Genomic DNA, 19,764 nt, shown 5'->3' with positions numbered 1-19,764 from the left:
CTTTAGTTTAGAAAATAGTGCCAACAAATATTAAAACAGGTATTTCCAATGTTAATACTGGAAGGAAGAGTGCAGTTCTGCAATTCTTCCATACAGGTTGTCTGTGCTTCTCTAAAAGCTCATGGAAATTGTGACAAAAAATGTGGGAGCGAAAATTAGTAGCATAGGCACAAAAGAAGCGGGGGCACCCACATACAATGTGGATGCGTTCCTCCAAAGAGCACACAACTATATTACAATACTAAGACTAGTGCAAATTACATCACAATTTGTGAAGCATAATTTCGGACAAAGTGGGTGCTGGTAACTCTGTGATGCGTAATTACCTAAAATTCCAACAGAACAATATAATACAAATCCCTGCTACTACACGGATTTCCCCAATTGTCGCATCCTAGCTCTTTATTATGGAACGTATTACCGCAGGTTTAACCTGCAAATCTGTCCCTGGAAACACCTACGGCAATTCTGCATGCAGTACTAATTTATGCAAAATTAGTGTATTGATTTACGTCCCAATTCAGACAAAAAAACATTTTCAAACAAATCTAGATTCCAAGTCACTCAGAATGGGGGGCTAATTGTTGATAAGGAAATTCAAACACATTTCAACATATATACACAATACGCCTTAGTCACTCTTTCTTGCATTCATAGATCTTACAAGTTGTAAACAATAATCATATTAAAGGGAAAAAAAACATCGGTGGTTGGCCTGGGTGAAGCTAGCGTAATTTGGAGTATTTAGCATTACGTTTCTTATCCGAAATTCCAAAAATGTCAGTATTAAGCCACTTTCCATAATTACTAAGTCTGGGTGGTGAACTCCACTCGCTGATTTTGCACACTCCGCGTTACGCAGAGCTCACAGAGTTCCGAAAAACTCTGCTCCGCTGAGTTTTTTTCCTCGCTCGTGCTCAGCAACATCATGTTGGCGAGCATGAGCGAGGAAAATCCACCTCCCGGCAAGATTTTCCCTCATTCACGCTCGTCAACGTCAAGTTGGCCAGCGCGGGAAATAGACCGCCAGGTGGGATTTCTCAATACGAGTGGCCACGTATGCTTGCGACCGCTCACATAGAGAAACCGTCTGTTCGTGTTGAGAAAGCTGCCGCTTGGGTAGAAAGTCTTCCCAAGTGGCAGAAAGAAAGCAGCATCTGCTTGAACTGTGCAAGTTGCAGTTCGCGATAATTTCACAGCGTGGACAAACACCCGGCACTGAGATTATCGCGAACAGCATTTTTTCTAACCCACTCAGCCGCTTGCGGAGCTACATGTAGTGCGGCGGAGTTTTTTACACTTAACTCCACCCAGGCTTAATAATTACATGCCATTTGCTGTGAAAATTTACTGTGTACTCACAGTAACAACATAACGCGAGCGGCTGTTTACAGGGCTTTTGTTTGAATGTGTCATTGTGCCTAACACTGATGCAAGCGCGCATTTCACACTAAAATGTAGGGAGAAAAGAAGAATGTGTATTTTATTTAATTCCGTGCAATTTAGCTGACATTTTGCTAATTAAACAGAAGCAAATTACGCTAATTTTGCACCCCCCCCACTTTGTGGTTCTAAATTATAGATTCAGAGCCACTGGTTCAGGATCTGTTGACATTCCTGCAAAGAGGTGGATGCTAGTAACACTGAACAGCAGAGTTACCACAACCCTAAGATTATGGAGTGGAAGACAGGAGGTGCGCTGATTGGTAACTGCGAGTGAATTGTACACCATTTTTTAGGTCGAGCATTTGAGATCTCTTGTATATAATTTAGTATATACTTCTGTATGTACTTTGGGGGCTATGGAGATCAGCCATAGGACTTGTCTGCTTCCACTGAGATTTTTTTTCTGTTCAACTGCCTCTATTTAACTTTCTTGATCGAAAAATATCAGCAGAGGTCGGTAAAATACCAGAATCCCCTTGGCGTTCTCTAGATTACAGTCCATAGAAATTACCTTCCACGAGCACCAGTAGACAATAATATTTTTCTTAAATCTTGTATTTTTAGTGATATGTCCATGGCAAGCCCCGATTTTATATTAAAAATAGATCTTTGGACTATACCATTTCCAGCTGAAAGGCAATATTTCTCTCCACGTGTTCCATACCTGGTGTGTCACACAGTTTGGGGCTTACTTTCCCTTCATGTTAAAGAACAGTAAGTAGAAGTTTCAGCACCCAGGCCGATGTGCTGTATAGCTAAATACATATAAGGTCCCAAAGGCGAGACCGATTGCATTGCAAATGCTTTTTTTTTTTTACACTCTGATAAACTCTTACTTCTTTACAATGGGATGTACCACAACTAAGGTAAACAAATTGCTTCAAAAACATGATAAAATAAGTGTGGAAACGTTATCCACGCATCCACATTTCAAGGAGGAAGAGATTTCACCACTTCAACCCACTGCAAAGTCATAACAAGGCCCACTGGCTGCTTGAGACCAGATAAAGTAGTACGCTGGCATTTAAATCAGAAATGCTTTAAAAAAAATTAAATCGAAATTTGGAATGGAACTTTCCTATGTTGCACTGCCGCGTGACGTATATCATTTGTTATGATTCTGCTAACTAAAATAATAACGCCGTATCTTTATACAAACTTGTTACAATTGTTTGGTGATGCGTGTGCGCACTACAACAATAATATTGCTTCTAAAACCCTGCCGCGTTACACACTGTATATCTCTTTTGTATACTAGAAGACCGAGATTAGGATTCTCTAAGAAGACAGATTTAGCAAAAAATGGACAACTGTAAAAACATTAGATTGCGAATGAGGGAATACTTCATACAAGAGTTGTTGAACTCGCGCAGTTTACGTTTTTCCCAGGCTAACCTAGTCCAACCTATAAAGATTTCAACCACAGCGAGGTCCTGTCAAAAACAAATACTTTTGTATTTGCTGCCATCTAGTGGCATGCACAGGAAACATACCTGCGATCAGCACTAAACGAGTATCCAAGCTCTTAAATAGGCCAAATGTATCACAGATCTGGGTTGACTCCATCATCTTTCTTTAGCTCACTTCGCCACCCCAGTTCAGATCCGGTCATAAGCAAATCAGTCTTGACCCTGTTCCTCATGGGAACACTCAAGCCAGAACTGCCAAGCCAGGTCTTCACTGGACCAAAAACAAGCATCCAAGGACTGGGTTTGGAGTAACACCGCTCATCAGCCAAGGAAGCTTGAATTCAGTGGCAAAGTGAGCAAGGCACCCACGTCTGGGAATATCCTGCCAACTTAGGGCGAACAAAGCAAACACAAAGGGGTCAAGATTCATTTGCATATGGCTGGGTGACAATAACAGGACGTTATTATCATTTTATTTTTCGGTCTGGACTCGGAGCCGGGGCGGGGCTTGACTCTGTGACATCAGAGTAAAGTGAGGGGCGGTTTGCCAAACAGGCCGCTCAGACCAATCATGACGCTGTTCATGCAGTGTTGTGATTGGCTGGGAGAGTACGGGAGCCTAGTTTCTTCCAGTGCTTTCCAGCAGATGAAGAGGACAGAGGAGAGGCGTGCGGCGAAGGTAAGTACATTTTTTCTTAAATGTTATCCATTGTAACCCACACCCCACAGCGAGGCATACAGACAGGAACTGCGAAAGGTGCAACAACAGCAACAAAGACAGTACACATCATGTGAACTTGGGATTTTCGTCATGGCTAGGGTGAACACCACACCCCATGTCATCATGAGCACTAGCTCCACTTCTGAATTGTTCATCTACACTTCATTGATTTCAGGATTCATAGTCTAATTAGTTCAACTGAAGCAAAACAAGATTAAAAAACCCATAGTGCATTAGGCAAGCACACAAAAGTCAAGGGCTAGAAACAATGTTCGTAATGACCTGGAGGGGAGTGGTCAGATTGGCCACAGCACACTCTCATTAGGGAAAGGGCATGGGTTGTGCAGAATCTGTAAGAGGATTATGCACCTGCCAAGATACCAAACACCTTTAGATGGCTATCACTTTATCAATGAGTCTCAAAGCAATACCCCGGAGGAGGGAGTGAATAGTGTTGGTTAACCAAGGTGGTCATTAAAAGGGCTCAGGCAAAATAGCAATCTTTGCATGTCTGAAACTTGCGGAAGAAGCACTTGGCAAAGGTTTACAAAGATGACCATATAGCCATGTGGTGAATGTCAGCAACCAAGACATTTCTTGAGAGAGCCACTGAGCCAGCTGTAGGTCTAGAGGAGAGCAGGGGTGGTTCCTCCGCTTAGGTAAAGGGGCGCCGCCCTACTGCCTTTCAGCATGGCAAAAAATAAAAAATAAAATGAGAACATGATAACATGATATTACATTTTTCTGTGTAGGGGCAGATTTGTGGGGTGGCTAGGCTGTGCAGGGAGAAGGAGTGTGCCACCATCCTAAGTGCGCATGAATGTTTGGCCGTTTCAAGCTCCCTTTGCATGTTCTCCACCCAGGCTGCATTACAGCTTGGGTGCAGAACATACACAGGCTCTCATTCCCCCATCTGAGCCCCGAACCACAGTGCTCAGACCAATCACAATGCTGCATTGCAGAGTTGCGATTGGCTTCCTGGTCCAACAGAAGCCAGGAAGAGAGGCAGCGACTAGCTAGCCAGCTGGCAGGTATGTGATTATTTTTATTTTCTACCCCTCTATCCCCCTTCCTGCCCCAATACTGATTCGTTGGAGATGCAGCGACAGGAGGAGTGGGCATAACTGTCCTCCAGAGGTTCTTTGTGGTCAAAGGGTAGCACAGCTTTATCAATGGAGCACAGGCCAAAAGGGTGTGTTTTTTCACCACACACTTCTCTTAATTCTAGCAAAGCCTACAGAGACCTGATCACCCATTCTGTCTTTAGAAGTGTGATCCATTTAATCGCACCATTTGTCTGGGGCCTAGCCCAGTGGCGGCCAGCATTACTCGTGGGTGGGTGGACGAGGGGCTGTGGGGGGTTGAATGGGGTTTGTTGCACGGGGGAATAAAAAATAAACTTCCTTGAGGCAGAGTCCCTCGTCTCTGCTCCTGCTCTCCTGCCTCCGACTCCAGGAACAAGAAGCAGGCAGTCAGGCTCCCTTCCCTAAGCCAATCACAACACTGCAGTGCAGCGTTGGGATTGGTCTGAGCGTCGTGACACGATGCTCAGCCAGGGGCTGTAGGGGTGGACATGTTCTTCATTCAGGTTGTAATGCAGCCTGCATGGTGAAGGGGAAAAGTGCGCATGACTGGCTTCGGCAGCCCAATAGAGCCGACCAAACAGTCACTGCGCACTTAGTAGTGGGCAAACTACTCCTCCCCTGCTTCGAGCGAAGAGCAGCTCCGCCCACCTGCCTGCCACAAAGTAGCAGGACACAAAGCATAATATGATAATAAGTCCAAGTTATTATCATTTTATGCTTTTCCCTGCCCAGGTGGAGGAGCCACCACTGGCCTAGCCTATGCAGTGGCTCTTACTTCTAGGTCCAATGTGGAGAAGGGACGAAAGATGGAAGGGTTTTAGACAGAGTCATATGAAATGCAGAAACCACTCTGGGTAAGAAGGATGGAAAGGTGCAAAGAACCAACTTTTGTGGGTAAAAAACTGTGAAAGGGGGACAAACTGATAAAGCCTGAAGTCCTCAAACTCCACATGCTGAAGTTATTGCCACCCACAAAAATAATAGAGTCGGAGGAAACAAATACACCACATCGGTTAGAAAACGGTCTACTAGTGGTGATCTGCACTACGATAGCGCTTAACTATAGCCACCGCTAGGAACTGCTGCACAAGGTAAACAGTCTTTTCAACACTGTTTTTACCAAACAGGTATTTACAACACGGTTAAGTAAATGGTATAGGTTTTTAAAATGGAAGACAGTAATTTGATCATTGGCCAACATCGCTTTGGATCCATCTAATCTCTAAAGTGACCAAGTTTGTAAAGTGCTGTTTCATGTGCTCTGGCAAACTGTATACTAGAAGTTTCACCAATTACAACAGCACATAAACCCACAAGGTAGATGCAATCAGCAGAGAGAAGGGCCAGGCTGCCAGAAACAAAGATTTTTTGTCCCACAGAGTTACATTTATTTAACTATCAAGAGGTGCATATGTAAGGCATTTGTGGTTACCTTGGGACTGTATTATGGTAAGCGCACACTGCCCCAAAGAGTGCCTGGCGCATACCATTACCGTAAATCTGTTGTGCTGCCCCAGAGCAGCTGCAAACTCAAGCCTGTCTCAGGACAGCGCATCAGTAAAAGTGTGGCAAGGTGCTTGAAGAAGATTCTCCTTCTTACACTTTCGAGGATGGCACCCACTTGCACTTCAAAAGGAGGGGACAGAGATCCTCCTGTAGGTGGGTGCAGTGAGTGACTTCACCTGCCTACAGGAAGATGTCTGGGAGGTTCATTGACTAGTCCAATCCCTTCTAAAGGGTAGCCCTCCTGTGACACAGACTGTGTGCCATCTTTTTGTGGCACACCGGGAGTGACCCTCCTGATTGCCTCTTTGCCTCTGCACCAATGTCCATAATACAGTGCGGGTGCAGAGGTAAAGTGCTTTCATCATTTGCATGAGATGAGAGCACGCCTACATGCAAATGAGGGCACGTAAATGCCCTCTTAAAGTTGTGCTGGCACTATCAGTATTACAGAAGAGGACGCACAAGCATCTACAACTCCTTCTGTAATATAACAGTGCACTGATAGCAAAGACAATGCACACACACGCCCAGTGAGCTGCCGGACATGGTCAGTAATGCAACTCCTGGTAGTCTCAGAGCTAGTTGGAGAGCCTGTGAAGCAGACATTCTTTGAAGAGAGAAGCACCTAGTTATCCTACAAGTCAGTGGATTGAACTACAGAAACTTTCGTAGGGCCTGGTGTATCTGCTACACTGAGGCCGGTGACCCTGAGTCAATACACATCTGTCACCAAGGACAATGTGAGTGGAAACCTTTGCTTCGCCACCTGGGTATAGAGGTAGATAACAGAAATAGCCCCTAGGCTGGAAACAAATAGTTGCACATGCCTACCCAACTGTGCACATTACCCAATGACAGCCTGAGGTGGGCTATACATTACTGTATATTTAGATGCAAATGCTTGGGTCAGTAAGTGGATGCTGGCCCTTTTGTAGGAAACCTGTCCTTACACAGAAACCAGTGCTCTGTAAAGTGGGATATTCGCTTAATAGTAAACATGCAAGGCAATTTAAACCATCAGCTCATATGAGCCTCCAATATGGACAGAAATTATGTTAACAGATGATGGACTTAAGGATAAGTGCAGGTAACTATAGAACTTGGCCCCTTAAGATGGAACTAACAAGAGTATACAAGATGTTGAGGAACTGAAATCTGAATTAGGCCTTGCAAGTAAACTAATGACACATAATAGTAGTTAGAAATTAGCGTAATGTACCTATGAGTCCCGTGAAGGTGTTCCTAGTGTTAACAAACTCATACACGTAGTAACTTAGTGATTGATGCACGCCTTATTTTAGTTTTCGTTTTTCTTTTAGCAATATGGGTTTTCCAGACCAGCGCCATTTTGTGGCCTAGCCTGCTTGTAGCATTAGTCGAGACCTTCCATTACACTAGATGGGGAGGTATTCTCTCTCAAACAGTCGGACATATGTAACAAATTACTGCTTCTGCATGTTAGGCCTGTAAAGGTTGTAGGTGGGGGTAGACCAGATAAGCACATTCCGGGAGGCGCTGTGCGGACTCTCCTAGAGCTGGCAAAAGGGAGTCACCCTCACCGACCTTGCTATAACGAGCTGAGCTAAACTAAGGATGCTTCGTGTCCCATATATGGTCTTTCCTTTGCACCAACCTGTACCAACTTGTATTTTTCCTTCTTAGGTAATGGTTTCAAAATGTAACAGTATATATATATGATCTCTTGATAATGTGCCAGCAGTCTTCTCGGCGGACCTCGAGGGGATAGGTCGCGAGAGGCTCCTCTGGCAGAGTTGTTTGTTTAATAAACGATTGAACCTTCTTTTCTGCCAACTGACTGATTATTGGTAATTGGTATTGGGGGCTATTAGTAAGTATAGCTCTATATGGTTTATTTATTTTTCAGTACTTCAATGTTTACCACAGGGGTACAAATAGTCCTGTTCAATTACCTGTATTTGAGTAGTGACCGTGACCAATGACAGCAGCTACAGGGTCAGAACAGATAACCATACCTTCAGGTAAAATCTTTAATGAATCCTGTGTGTGATTCCCATCAAACACAGCCCTGTGAAGTAAGCCGCTTGATGAGGGACTAGGCGGCTATAGCTTGATAGTTGTGATTACTCAGGACTGGTGTTCGTAGTTTTGCTAGGGAGTAACCACATTTTCCTGGATCTTTATAAGGGCCCGCGGGTCTTGATTGAGTGTGATTATCAGAGTATGATTTTCTTCAGTTAATTCCTGCTCATTGGTTGGTGTGATACTAATACATACTTAAGAACCAGGACTAACACAATCTGGTTTGCGACCTTTCTGCAAACTTTTACGATGCAGTTTTAAATCTCACGTGTTTCAGGAGTCATACTGTTATTCCTGTTTCTTAAGTAACATGATATTGCAACTTCCGGATATAAACAGATCAAATGAACAATTCAAAGTTATAGGAGCACTTAACCCGCCGGGTGCTCAGGACGGCCCCCGGCTGTCTTCCGTCACGCTGGGCGTGTGCTCAGGACGGCCGGGGGCCGCCCGAATGCTGCAGATTGCCCAGCGCTGCGTGAATTCCACGCCTGCGCTGGGGAATTAATTAGTGGGCGGAGTGAGGACGGTCCGCCGCCGTCCTGCGCAAACACCCAGCGAGACATCGTCCTGAGCACGCAAGGGGTACGCCCCCTTATTCAATCCCCGCACCGCGGCGAAATTATCACCGCAGGGAAGGGGTTAAATGCATATTTTTTGACACTGTGCTGGGATCCAGAAAACCTACAGATAAAATGTGCCTATAAGTAACCCACAGCCACTTTATCTGGGGATCTACGGTAATATTCAATAAATCACAAGGGGAGGTGGGAGGGGGAGTAAGGAGGGCGGTGAATGGGCTTCCATCCATTTGGTCCTATAACTTTGGAGCCCGCCTGGGGCACCAGATTAAGGTCTCGATGAAGAGCAACCCAATAATGAAGCATGCCACCTAGGTTATTGATGAAGGGTTAGCATCCATATATATGTATATATTTTTAATCTAGATTGAGGAAATAGTCTACCAAGGCAGTATCTAATGATAGGCTCAGATACCTAGATTGTTGTTCATTTGATATCTTTGTATACAGGCAGGGGATGTTAAGCAGGTGCGAATGTTGTCCTGCTGTCGTTTATGCCTCATTCCTGCTACGTTTGCAAAGCATTCTACAGAAAAAAACATGGACAAGGTCATTGCTTTGTTCGAAGTGCTGACACCACTACCCAGGCTTTTTTACTTGGGTGATAAAAAAAAACTTTTTCAACCAACAGTTGCTCAAAGTACTTTAGCTCTGCTTACTTCTTTAACATTACTAAACAGTGCGAACACGAGAAGCCTCGTTTTCATGATGTAAAAGACATAGCTTGCAAACACCATTCACTAACTTTGCGTCGTGCCTTAATTGGGAAAGCAGAAACATATTCGTACTGTTGGAAAAACAATTTAAACAAGCACTTTCTTGCAGATTTTTTGTGTTCAAGGGTCTACAAACAGTGGAACGGCTCATCCAGAACAGTACCTTATTCTGCAGACGCTGCGCCTCCCACTGGCAGCTCATTGTCATGGCACCTTTTCTCTGTAGAAGGCAGAGCAACACCGCTTCCAAGGCTCCATGAGCGCCAACGATTAACACTTTCTTCCCCTCCAGATCAGTACCTGTGAGACAAAAAGGAAGGGGACAGTGACTTAAAACCCCATCTCACCTACAAAGGCCTTCCGATTATCGATGGGAAGGGTGCAGAGCTTGCAAACAGCCCCTGTAGGCTCATTTATAAATAATGTGTGACTTAAAGAAGAGAGAAAGGGTATTGAAGGGAATACTCCTCGTCCCCTTATAGTATATGTATCCAACAATTGAAGGAGTATACCCGGAGGACAAAATCTGGCCATGTGGAATAAGGGAAGACACAAAAAGGAGAAAAGTTCTCTTTTTTAAGAAGACCCCTCACTCACCAACCTAGTTGGTGACATTCTTCATCACCGGGGTCCCACCCGAATAGCCAAATGCTATACGGGTGAGCTTCAACACCTGATTACAATGGAGCAGGTTTTGATCGCAACAGTGGTGCAGGTGAGTGAAAACAAGTGATTTAAAAATGGTCCTAATTTAACTCCCTAGAATACTTTAATATGGAGCAACAAAACACTATTAAAAGTAGTGTAAGATACTGTGCTAGGTTAGATGGACCTCTGGTATCTTTGTGATGATAAAAAGTGATAGTGGCCACTATGCCTTATACCACGTGGACATTTTTTGTCCTCAAGGTATACTCCTTCAATTGTTCGATAATTTATAAATAACCCTGTTGTGCTTGGTCCCAAATGCATTGGGTCTTGGTTGCTTAACCCCTTTAGTGCTGCAGTCGGCCGTTGGACGTTGCGAGCACTACCTTCGTACTGCTGCGCACGTCCAACAGCCGACGCGGCCCTGCGCATTTTGCGGAAGTGCAGCACTGCCGCGAAATCGTGGCAAAGGGGTTAAACGCACTTGAAACGAAGAGCTGACTTTTGTTTGTATACAAGCGATGGGCGTCAGTTTTGCAATACCATGCTGCATGACCAAATGATGCTTAAGGTACTAAATCAGAAAATAGCTTGTTTTTAGGGTCTTGCTTTTCACTTCAAGGATGACCTGACCTCATTGTTTCTTAAGGATTTCGGTCTGCCTAATGGTCGGAGTCTATCTGTAAGTTACAATAGTAACTGGTAAGGTCATCTTGATTAGGCTGCATTGCATTCTAAATGTTATACGAGCGCCTGCTGGTAGTTAATGCACCGTTGGTGGTGAAGGATTGATGTGGTTGTATTAAATGATTAATTACAAAGCAATTCAAACAACCTACAATGTATGTGCCATCTGTAGGAAAGTGCAGTTTTTGGATGGCCACCCCCCACCACACTTTTTGCTCTGGATGGTTTGGTTTTACAATTGAAGTGCACTGGGACCTGCTAACCAGGTCCCACTTACAGTGCTCTTCCCCCAAAACGTAATGTGAATTGGTACACCCAATTGGCAAGATGCTTTAAACCTCCTGGTAAGTTCCTAGTATATGGAATAGTGGCACCTATGGCAAGGGTGTTAAAGAGGTCACCAGGGCTTCAGCACCATTTGTGCCACCTTCAGAGACCAGACGAAAAATAAAGCCTGCAGGGCTGCAATCGCAGCCTGCAAGAGCAGCTTCCCTGCTCAAGTTCGACTTTTCACACTCCATGTGTGACAGTCTTTTCACTGCCTTGATATATGTAAGTCACCCCTAAGGCAGGCCTCCTACAGCCCAGGAGGCAGGGTGCATTATTTCAATGGTGAAGGCATATATGTTCAGGTATATATATATATATATATATATATATATATATATATATATATATATACCTCTACATTAACCCTGCCATTCTTGTCTACTGTAAGTGAACGGCGGCCCATAGGTTAACATAGATTGGCTATCGGACAAAACTGAGATAGCCAGCTCCATGGAGGTACCACAAAATTGAGTCGTGTTTGGTATCAAACACCATGCTTTTTATCTCTGACATGATTCTCATATTGGGGAAGAGCTGGCATGCACCTTGGAGGCACCCTCAGCAGGTCCCCACCAAGATAGACAGTTCCCTTGCGCCTTGGAGGGCATTCTGAGCCATTTGCTGCCAAGACAAAAATCTGACCTCCAGTTGGTGAGTGCCCTCACTCCCATAGGACACGAGACAAAAGGCCTGAGGAGGAAGGAGGTCACAACTCCGCCCTCCCAGGATGGCTAGTGAAAGTCCCATGAGGGCAATGTGCCTCAAAAGCTTCACCACCTCTGATATGTAAGTAACTTGTCTCCCAGTGGAGACAAAGGCCCCCTCCTCTTCACCAGGGACTTGTGTTTATGAGCAGGTGGGAAGTTAGGTATTCAGGAGGTGTACACTCCCAAAAGGCTAGTCACACCTTTAGGGTGGGCTAGGGGGTCTGTACAGCCGAAGATAACCCATGCCATCTTGAAAAGTCCCAAGAACGGTGGATTCTGGGTAGTTTGGGGACATATCCCCCAGCATGTGGTCACCTCAGGGGAAGATTAGCTGCAGGATTAGTAGCCTATTGGCTACTAGCGCTCACACTCCTAAACACCCCCTAAATCCAGGTTTAAGGGGCACCCCTGACACCAGAACCAGATCTGCTCTGAAGAAGAAGAGGCTAAAGAGACTGTGTCAGCGCAAGGCAGGACTCCACAAAGAAGAGGCGTGAAGTACTGCACCTGTGGCAGCCCCCTGCACCTGCTGGACTACGACTCGCGATCGGTTCCAAAAGGAAGGTGGACCCCTCTGCGACTCAAAGACTTTACCAGGACTCCCTAGGACTAAAGGTACTAGCCCCCTGCAATCCGCAGGCACAAACTGCTCTTCCATAACCCACAGGAGGACTGTCCACTGGGCTCCGTCGAGGACCAGCCCAATAGTGAACTGCCAGGTGCCTTCCGCGATGCACAGTTCTGAACCTCAGCGAGCCCCCGCCCTCTACAGTGTTCCCAAGACTGGTACAAGATTTGCTTCATAGCTGCATTTGCCATGGCCAAGGTTTGTTGGTGGTTTTGCTGGCTACTTTACTCGACACTCCAAGAAGAGGGAATCATTTTCTCTGTCAACCTTCTGTTGCGCAGTTGTAGAGTATTTACATTGGCACGCCTGGTAAAGTCAGCTCCTGCAGCCCCGTTCAGGACCATGGATAGCCTGGTACACCTCTGCACCCGAAATACCTAAACTAGGTAGAGCTATTCTGCCCGGTGATTCCTGGTGCAGGGCCCCCTTCCAGCTACACCCCCAGGGGCTCTTGTGGATTTAGCCTGCAAATACTGTTTTGCCAAGTACTACTTTTTCAGCACCTTCTGGTCCCGTTCAGCACCAAGGACAGCAAAGTTGCCTCTGCACCCAGACTCCATGGGCAAGGTAAAGGGTTCTGACTGTCAAAGCTTAGTCTGTGGACCAACTAGACCTTAGATTCATGTGGGTTCCGTGGAACTCAACCCGCAGTGACCGAGTGTCACCTGAGATTTTCCCTATTTACCGCAATGGTAAAGTTTGACAGTTATGCCAAGCATTGATTTAATGATCACTGTAAATTCTATAACTCCAGTTATAAGCACTGTACATACTTCATTCTGGTGTCTAAAATGATATAAAATTATATAAAAATAAGCTCTATTTTTATAAATTGATGTCTTATTTCTTACAAGTCATGTCAACTACTTAGTCAATACAGGTACTGTAAAATGCTTTACATATGTTCCTCCAAGAAAGCCCGTTTGCTCTTTGCCACTCTACCAGGACTAAGAGAAAGATTCGTAGTGGGATTGTGAGGTTCATTTTTGGGTATCGTGTTAGTATTACATTGGATGGCCTCCTAGCCATATTAAATAATATAACCGCCTTGCTACATTGATGGCAGCAGTGGGATCAAGAACATGTGTTTCACCATACCATCGTAATTTTTTTGTGCACAAAGAAATCCTCAAAATTGTCTTTAAAAAGTTTTAGATTTTTCTAAAACAAAGTTTAATTGGAATTGCTAGAGCTCTGCATAGACCCAGAATCCATTAGCCCACGTTCTAGCTCCAGTATTCTAGAAAGTTGGGATAAAGGTGTTTTAAAAGTTCTAGTAATTTTTTTTGTAATCATCTGTATTGGGTTTTAATACAATGACAATAATTCATAGAACAGTAGCGTACAGTACAATTCACAACTATTATTTGATAGTTCGCTAACAGTTGCATTCGCATTACAGTCTGACAGAGAAGAGACCGGATTCACGATGACAGTAGGAACCAATAGGCATTCCCTTTAGCCCACGAGGCCTAACCATTTGCCCCATGCTCTATCACATTTGGCTAGACATGCTTTCGCCTCATATACAGGTTTTTCCTGTGTGGCGCACCAGTCACGCTCTAGTAATTTTTAATAAGATCCCAATTTCCTAGATAAAGTAGTGTGCAATGGAGGATGGACAGAATCTCGATATGCCCATCTTCTCCACAAGATGAATGATCTGAGAGCACTGCACAAAGTTAGAGGCATTAGCTTTAGATCTATTGCCAAGAAGGAGGACCTAGAGAAGGCACTCGGTGCCTACGAGAAAGAGCAGAATAAGAAAAGTTATACCTCGAAGGTCAAGATAGAGGAAGATGATCACCTCCTAGCCCAAATGGACAATGCAGAAGAAGGTTTAGACCAAAACTCAGCACCCTTCCCCGGACCCCACCCCCTCACCAGTGGGAAGTGACAGAAGTCACTCTAGTATCCCCTCTATTGGAAGGGTGGTAGGACAACTCTAGGACAAGCTTACCCAAATCTCCATGGAGGGGAGAAAGCTTAAACTAGGGGAGAGGAGACTAGCCCTTGAAGTAAGAAGGGTTAAGTTGGGCCAAGTTTGCGAACTTGGTGGCTGCAACGTAAATTGGGCAAAAGAGGATTTTTTTTTTACCTCAGGAGCCCCAAATGGAGTGTCCCCAAGTAAAGTGATGGAGACAACACTGATAAATGATTTGCAGCTTTTGAAAGGGTTTGCAAAATGAGGAGAGTAGGTCACCAACACTTGGGCTCTCTATTTTGGGAGTTATTTTCAGTGAAGGGCAGAGACGGACTTCTGACACTTAGCGAGGATGTGGCAGATTCCTGCCAGCACATGAAAGAGACCCTCATAGAAGGGATTTGACTCACCACAGAGGAGTACAGAGCCAAGTTTAGAGAGACCCAAGAAGATCAAACCCAAACTTGGGTAGACTTTGTTGACTCTTCAATCAAAGCACTAGAGAGCTGGGTAAAAGGTATTCGGGTGGACATTTATGAAGGGCTGTATAATATGTTGATGAAAGAGCATTTCCCGACTAATTGTACCATAGAGCTATTGCCACAGAGTCTAGTAGATCCTGAACTGTCCTCTCTCAGAAAGCTAGGGAAGAGAGCAGATAAATGGGTCAGACCCTGGGTATCCCAGAAAAAGACCAGAGGTGGGGGTGACCCCAAGAAGGGTGCACAGACTTCCCAACAGGGGAAGGAGGTGAGCACAGACAGGGGTAAAAAACGAGAGTTCTCTAAAGGTTCCTAAAGATCTTCTCAGGAGGGTGGGCCCGAGACCCTTCCCAGTCTGAAGGAAAGAGATATCAAGGTAAAAATTAGGATCCCAAGAAGGCTGAGACGTGCTAGGACTGTAATCAGCCAGGGCACAAGAAGGGTGATGTAATATGCATCAAGAAGTCCCCCACAGGTGGACAATCCAAGGGGATAGTTAGTTTTGGGATGGGAATGGAAGTGTATTCTGGAGAGGCCAGAGGCTACACTAAGGCTACATAAGTTTCCCTGGGAGGGGTGGATTTTAAAGTCATGGCAGTCTTACCCGCAAGCTTGGAAAGGTGCAGACAAAGGCTAAGAATCAATGGGATTGAAGTAGAGGCTCTGAGGGATACAGGTGTCAGTGACACCATTGTAAGAGCCAGATGGTTTCCCCAGACCAAATGATCCCTGTAGTTAGTCACATCATAACCAACATTGACAATGAAACAAGGCTTCATCCAATGCCTTGGTGAACTTAGAGTGGCGAGGAGTTACTTTCCAGAAGAAGGTGGTTGTGTCTCCTGCCATATTAGTAGAGTGTCTATTAGGCAATGATCTGGAGACTTCTGCATGGGCATGAGTAAAGAAGAGGGCTCATGCAGAAATGCTCAGCCTCCCTGAGTGGGTGTGTGTGATAACCAGGGCACAAGGTGCACACCAGGGGAGTCAAGAAGAACTGGAGCCTGAAACTATGGCCAAAAACTTCAGAAACAAGAGGAGACACAGGACGACTGTTGACAAAGGTTCCAAGAGGTCACAGGACCAGGACCAGGGGAAGAAGGCTAGTGAAAAGCAGAGGATGGCCAATGCCATCTTGAAAAGTTTCAAGAATAGTGGGTTCTGGGTAGTTTGGTGACATGCACCCCCAAATGGGGTTACCTCAGGGGCGGATTAGCCACAGGACTAGTAGACTATTGGCTACTAGCCTTTACACCTCTAAACACCCCCTAAATATAGGATTTAAAGGGCACCCCTGACACCAGAACTCCAGATCTGCTCGTAAGAGAAAAAGAACAAAGAAAAGACATTATAAGCACAAGGCAAGACTCCACAAAGAAGAGGCACAAAGTACTGCACCTGTGGCACCCCCAGCACACTCTGGACTACGACTCGTTCCAGACCAGAGACCGGATCCATAGGAAGGTGAATCCTTCTGTGACCCAAAGACTTTGCCAGGACACCCTAGGACTAGAGGTACTAGTCCCCTGCAGTCGGCTGGCACAAACTGCACTTCCATGACCCAAAGAAGGGATGTCCGTCGGGCTCCGTTGAGGGCAAACCCAAAAGCAATTGGCCTGGTGCCATCTGGGAAGCGTAGTCCTGACCTCAGTGAGTCTAAGCCATCTACATCGTTACCAAGACCCGTGGAAGATATGCTTCATCACTGCATTTGCAGTGGCCAACGTTTGTTTGTGGTCTTGACGACTACTTTACTCTGTTTTCTAAGTAGAGAGAATAATTTTTTCCATCAACCTTCTCCTTCTGCGGTGCAGTTGTCGAGTATTTGCATCTCAAACCAGTCTGTGTTGGCATGCCTGATAAAGTCAGTTCCTGCAGTCCTGCTCAGCACCACGGATAGCCAAGTAAACCTCTGCACCAGAGCTAGGTAGAGCTGTTCCACCTGGTGATTCCTGGTCCAGGGGCCCCTCCAAGCTTCACCCCTAGGGGGCTCCTGTGAACTCAACCTGCAAGTATCGCTTTGATAAGTACTACTTTTTCAGCACCTGCGGCGCCCATTCAGCACCAAGGACAGCCAAGTCACCTTTTCACCCGGACTCCCTGGGCAGGGTAAAACTGTTCAGACTGTCAAAGCTTGACCTGTGGACCAGCAAGACCTTAGCAACAAGTGGGTTCCATGGACCTCAACCTTCAAGTGACAGAGTGTCACCTGAGATTTTCCCCATTGAACGCAATGGTAAAATTTGACAGCTCTGCAAAACATTGATTTAATTATCATTGTAAATTCTATAACTCTGGTTATCCAAACTGTAAGTACTTCATTCTGGTGTCTGAAATTATATAAAATAAGCTCTATTTTTGTAAATTGGGATCAGATTTCTTCAGAGTTGTATCAATTACTTATTGTCAATGTTGATACTGATAAATGGTCTACACATGTTCCACTAAGTAAGCCTGTCTGCTCTTTGCCACTCTACTAGGACTGAGAGAAGGATTATTAGTGTGAATCCGAGGTCCACTTTTGGGTATCATGTCAATATTACATGGTAAGGCCTCTCAGTCATGTCAGATAATATGACCACCTTGCTACACTCTCTCTACCAACAACAGCAGGACAAGTGAAACTTATAATTATACCTACATTTAAACACGGCTCAAATTACTACACAGAATAAAGAAATACATTTAAATAATATAATACTTCTGATCTTGTGATTCAACCATGCGAATTGTGTAAAGTCTACAATCCTCATCTTGCACAAGTTCAGAACTCCCAAGGCCATCGCCTAGTTACACAGAAAGACAAATTAAGTCACATACCCATTAAAAAAACAACCACACAAGAGATATCAGTCAATAGGCTGACTAATGAAACTGTACATCCTACTAATTGTCAAAGGTACCCTTGTTGTGCAAGACATACCCTAAGGGCATGGTTTGCAGTTAGCAAACCGAAAGACAACAAAGAGCAAAACATCAAAAAGACGCCCTCTTTGGCCACCTACATAGTGGGCATTACCTTCAGAACAACATTCAAGTCTATCTCTGGGAAAATGTTCGAGATTAAGCTAATCTTTTAGAAAAATGATTCCATCTATCTACACTGAATCTGAAACTTATCGTAAACATTGAATGTGACATGTCCGGGAAGCTTCCTTTGGTAAAGTGTGTAAAGAAATGCTTCCAATATCCTTAATGTACTCTGATGTCTCCTTAAGCTGTGAAAAACAAAGCTGTGCATGAAACTGTTTCAATTTCAAGAAATGATTCTTGTTTCAGGCTTTAAACTGAGAATCTCAGCTTTAATCCCTCAAAGGCATCAGTATGTGAAATGACAAATCGCTAAAGGTGCGTGGAGTGAGCAGGATCTGGCTTGGAAAGCATCAGTAGTCTTTTTGTTGCACTATTTCGACACCAAGACATGACAAAATTAGTTCATCTCCCAGAGGACACCACTAGAAATTCAAGTCTTGACCATGTCAGTGAATCCTTGACCTGGTGAGATCCTTGTGTTTTAGAGCTTGTTCTTCGGGAGACGAATGACGGTCCATCTATACCAGCATGTCATGTGTCCTAGCTAGTGACGAATTCTGCACAACTTCAAAAGTGACAAAATAGTCTGATAACTGAACGATACGCGAGACTTGCGACCGATATCAAGGAACAGGAAGGAGACACTCTTCATTTCAATATGGATACAGTCGGTATTTATTTATAGCCTTACAGGGAGCACTCCTATCTAGAGGTGCAGTGGGCCACTTCTATAGAACATGTTTAGGTATATTAGATATAAGTGGTATAAAATAATATATATGTATATCTATATAAAATATATCCACAATAGCAACCAGCAAATAGTACTGAGTAAATTACAAAGTGGCGCCTGTGAGGGCGGACTAGCAGTCCCTGACCTCAGAAGTTACTGCCTGGCATCCCAATTTATCACTGTTAATGACTGGGATTTCACATCCCTTTCCGAGCTAGCATATCAGGTACATCAACACACTATGGAGTGGTGGCCATCGTAATGCACTATACTGTAGAAAGGCAAGGGCCTTTGCTGGGACTTGTGGTTCCGGGCAGCCGAACAACGATACGCCACGTTACGTGCATCATTTCCGGTTTCCCGAGCCCACGGTCCGGAGGTTTGAGCATGGAGCAAGGTGCTCGAACGGTGGGAAAAATTACAGAGAGCAGAAAGCGAAGTGCGAGGAGCAGAACGTAGTGAGCGGAACGCTGACAAGAGCTGCTGTTTCACAAATAAATCGGAGAAACCTGCAAGAAGCCTGCGGGAGCCCCCGGTGGGCGGAAAGAGGCTTGAATAAGGGAAATTAACCCGTGCAGGGTTAAAAAGTGAATCTCGTTGGAGAGTAGGTTACTTTTACGGCAAGCCCGATGCACCACATTAAGTCACAGCAGAGGTAAGTGAGGCTGTGGATTCATTGGTGAATAATTGGCAAAAATCCCCTTTTTATTTATAATAGAGGGCTGGTTTGGTACTACCAAGTGGATGCAGCACTGGATTTGTCAAGTAGTAGTGATAAGTAACTGCTTGTAGGAGCGGAGGAGTGGAGACGGAGCCTCCATAGTTTGGACTTATTGAGACCTCTTACTCAGTCTGCATTTAACACTATCCAGTACATTTTATTGAATTTCGAGTTTTAAAATTACATGGGTATTAGAAACTTGTAAATGGCACCTAAAAAGCAAAAAATTAGTAAAATAGAAAAGACCCTCTGATCACGAATAACGAAATAAGCGAGTTAACTGGAACTCCAGCAGAGAATATGGAAGAGAAGAATGCGAGTGTTATGAAGGGGCAAAATAAAGCTA

The 19,764-nt window shown here is 44.7% G+C and overlaps 1 protein-coding gene across 2 annotated transcripts in view; it reads right to left on the bottom strand.

Annotated features, from left to right (window-relative positions):
- The window catches only part of MTHFD1L (methylenetetrahydrofolate dehydrogenase (NADP+ dependent) 1 like), a 1,218,839-nt gene that overhangs the window by 838,206 nt on the left and 360,869 nt on the right, over positions 1-19,764 (bottom strand). For both annotated transcript variants that reach the window (XM_078649387.1, XM_078649386.1), the window contains exon 7: positions 9,689-9,825. In XM_078649387.1, coding sequence (XP_078505513.1) covers positions 9,689-9,825 — 137 coding nt within the window. The remainder of the gene's footprint in view (positions 1-9,688; positions 9,826-19,764) is intronic.

Source organism: Lissotriton helveticus, chromosome 6 (genome assembly GCF_964261635.1).
Source record: "Lissotriton helveticus chromosome 6, aLisHel1.1, whole genome shotgun sequence".
Lineage (NCBI taxonomy): Eukaryota > Metazoa > Chordata > Amphibia > Caudata > Salamandridae > Lissotriton > Lissotriton helveticus.
Note: the sequence above shows the minus strand (reverse complement) of the source record. Positions and strands in the feature narration are given on the sequence as shown.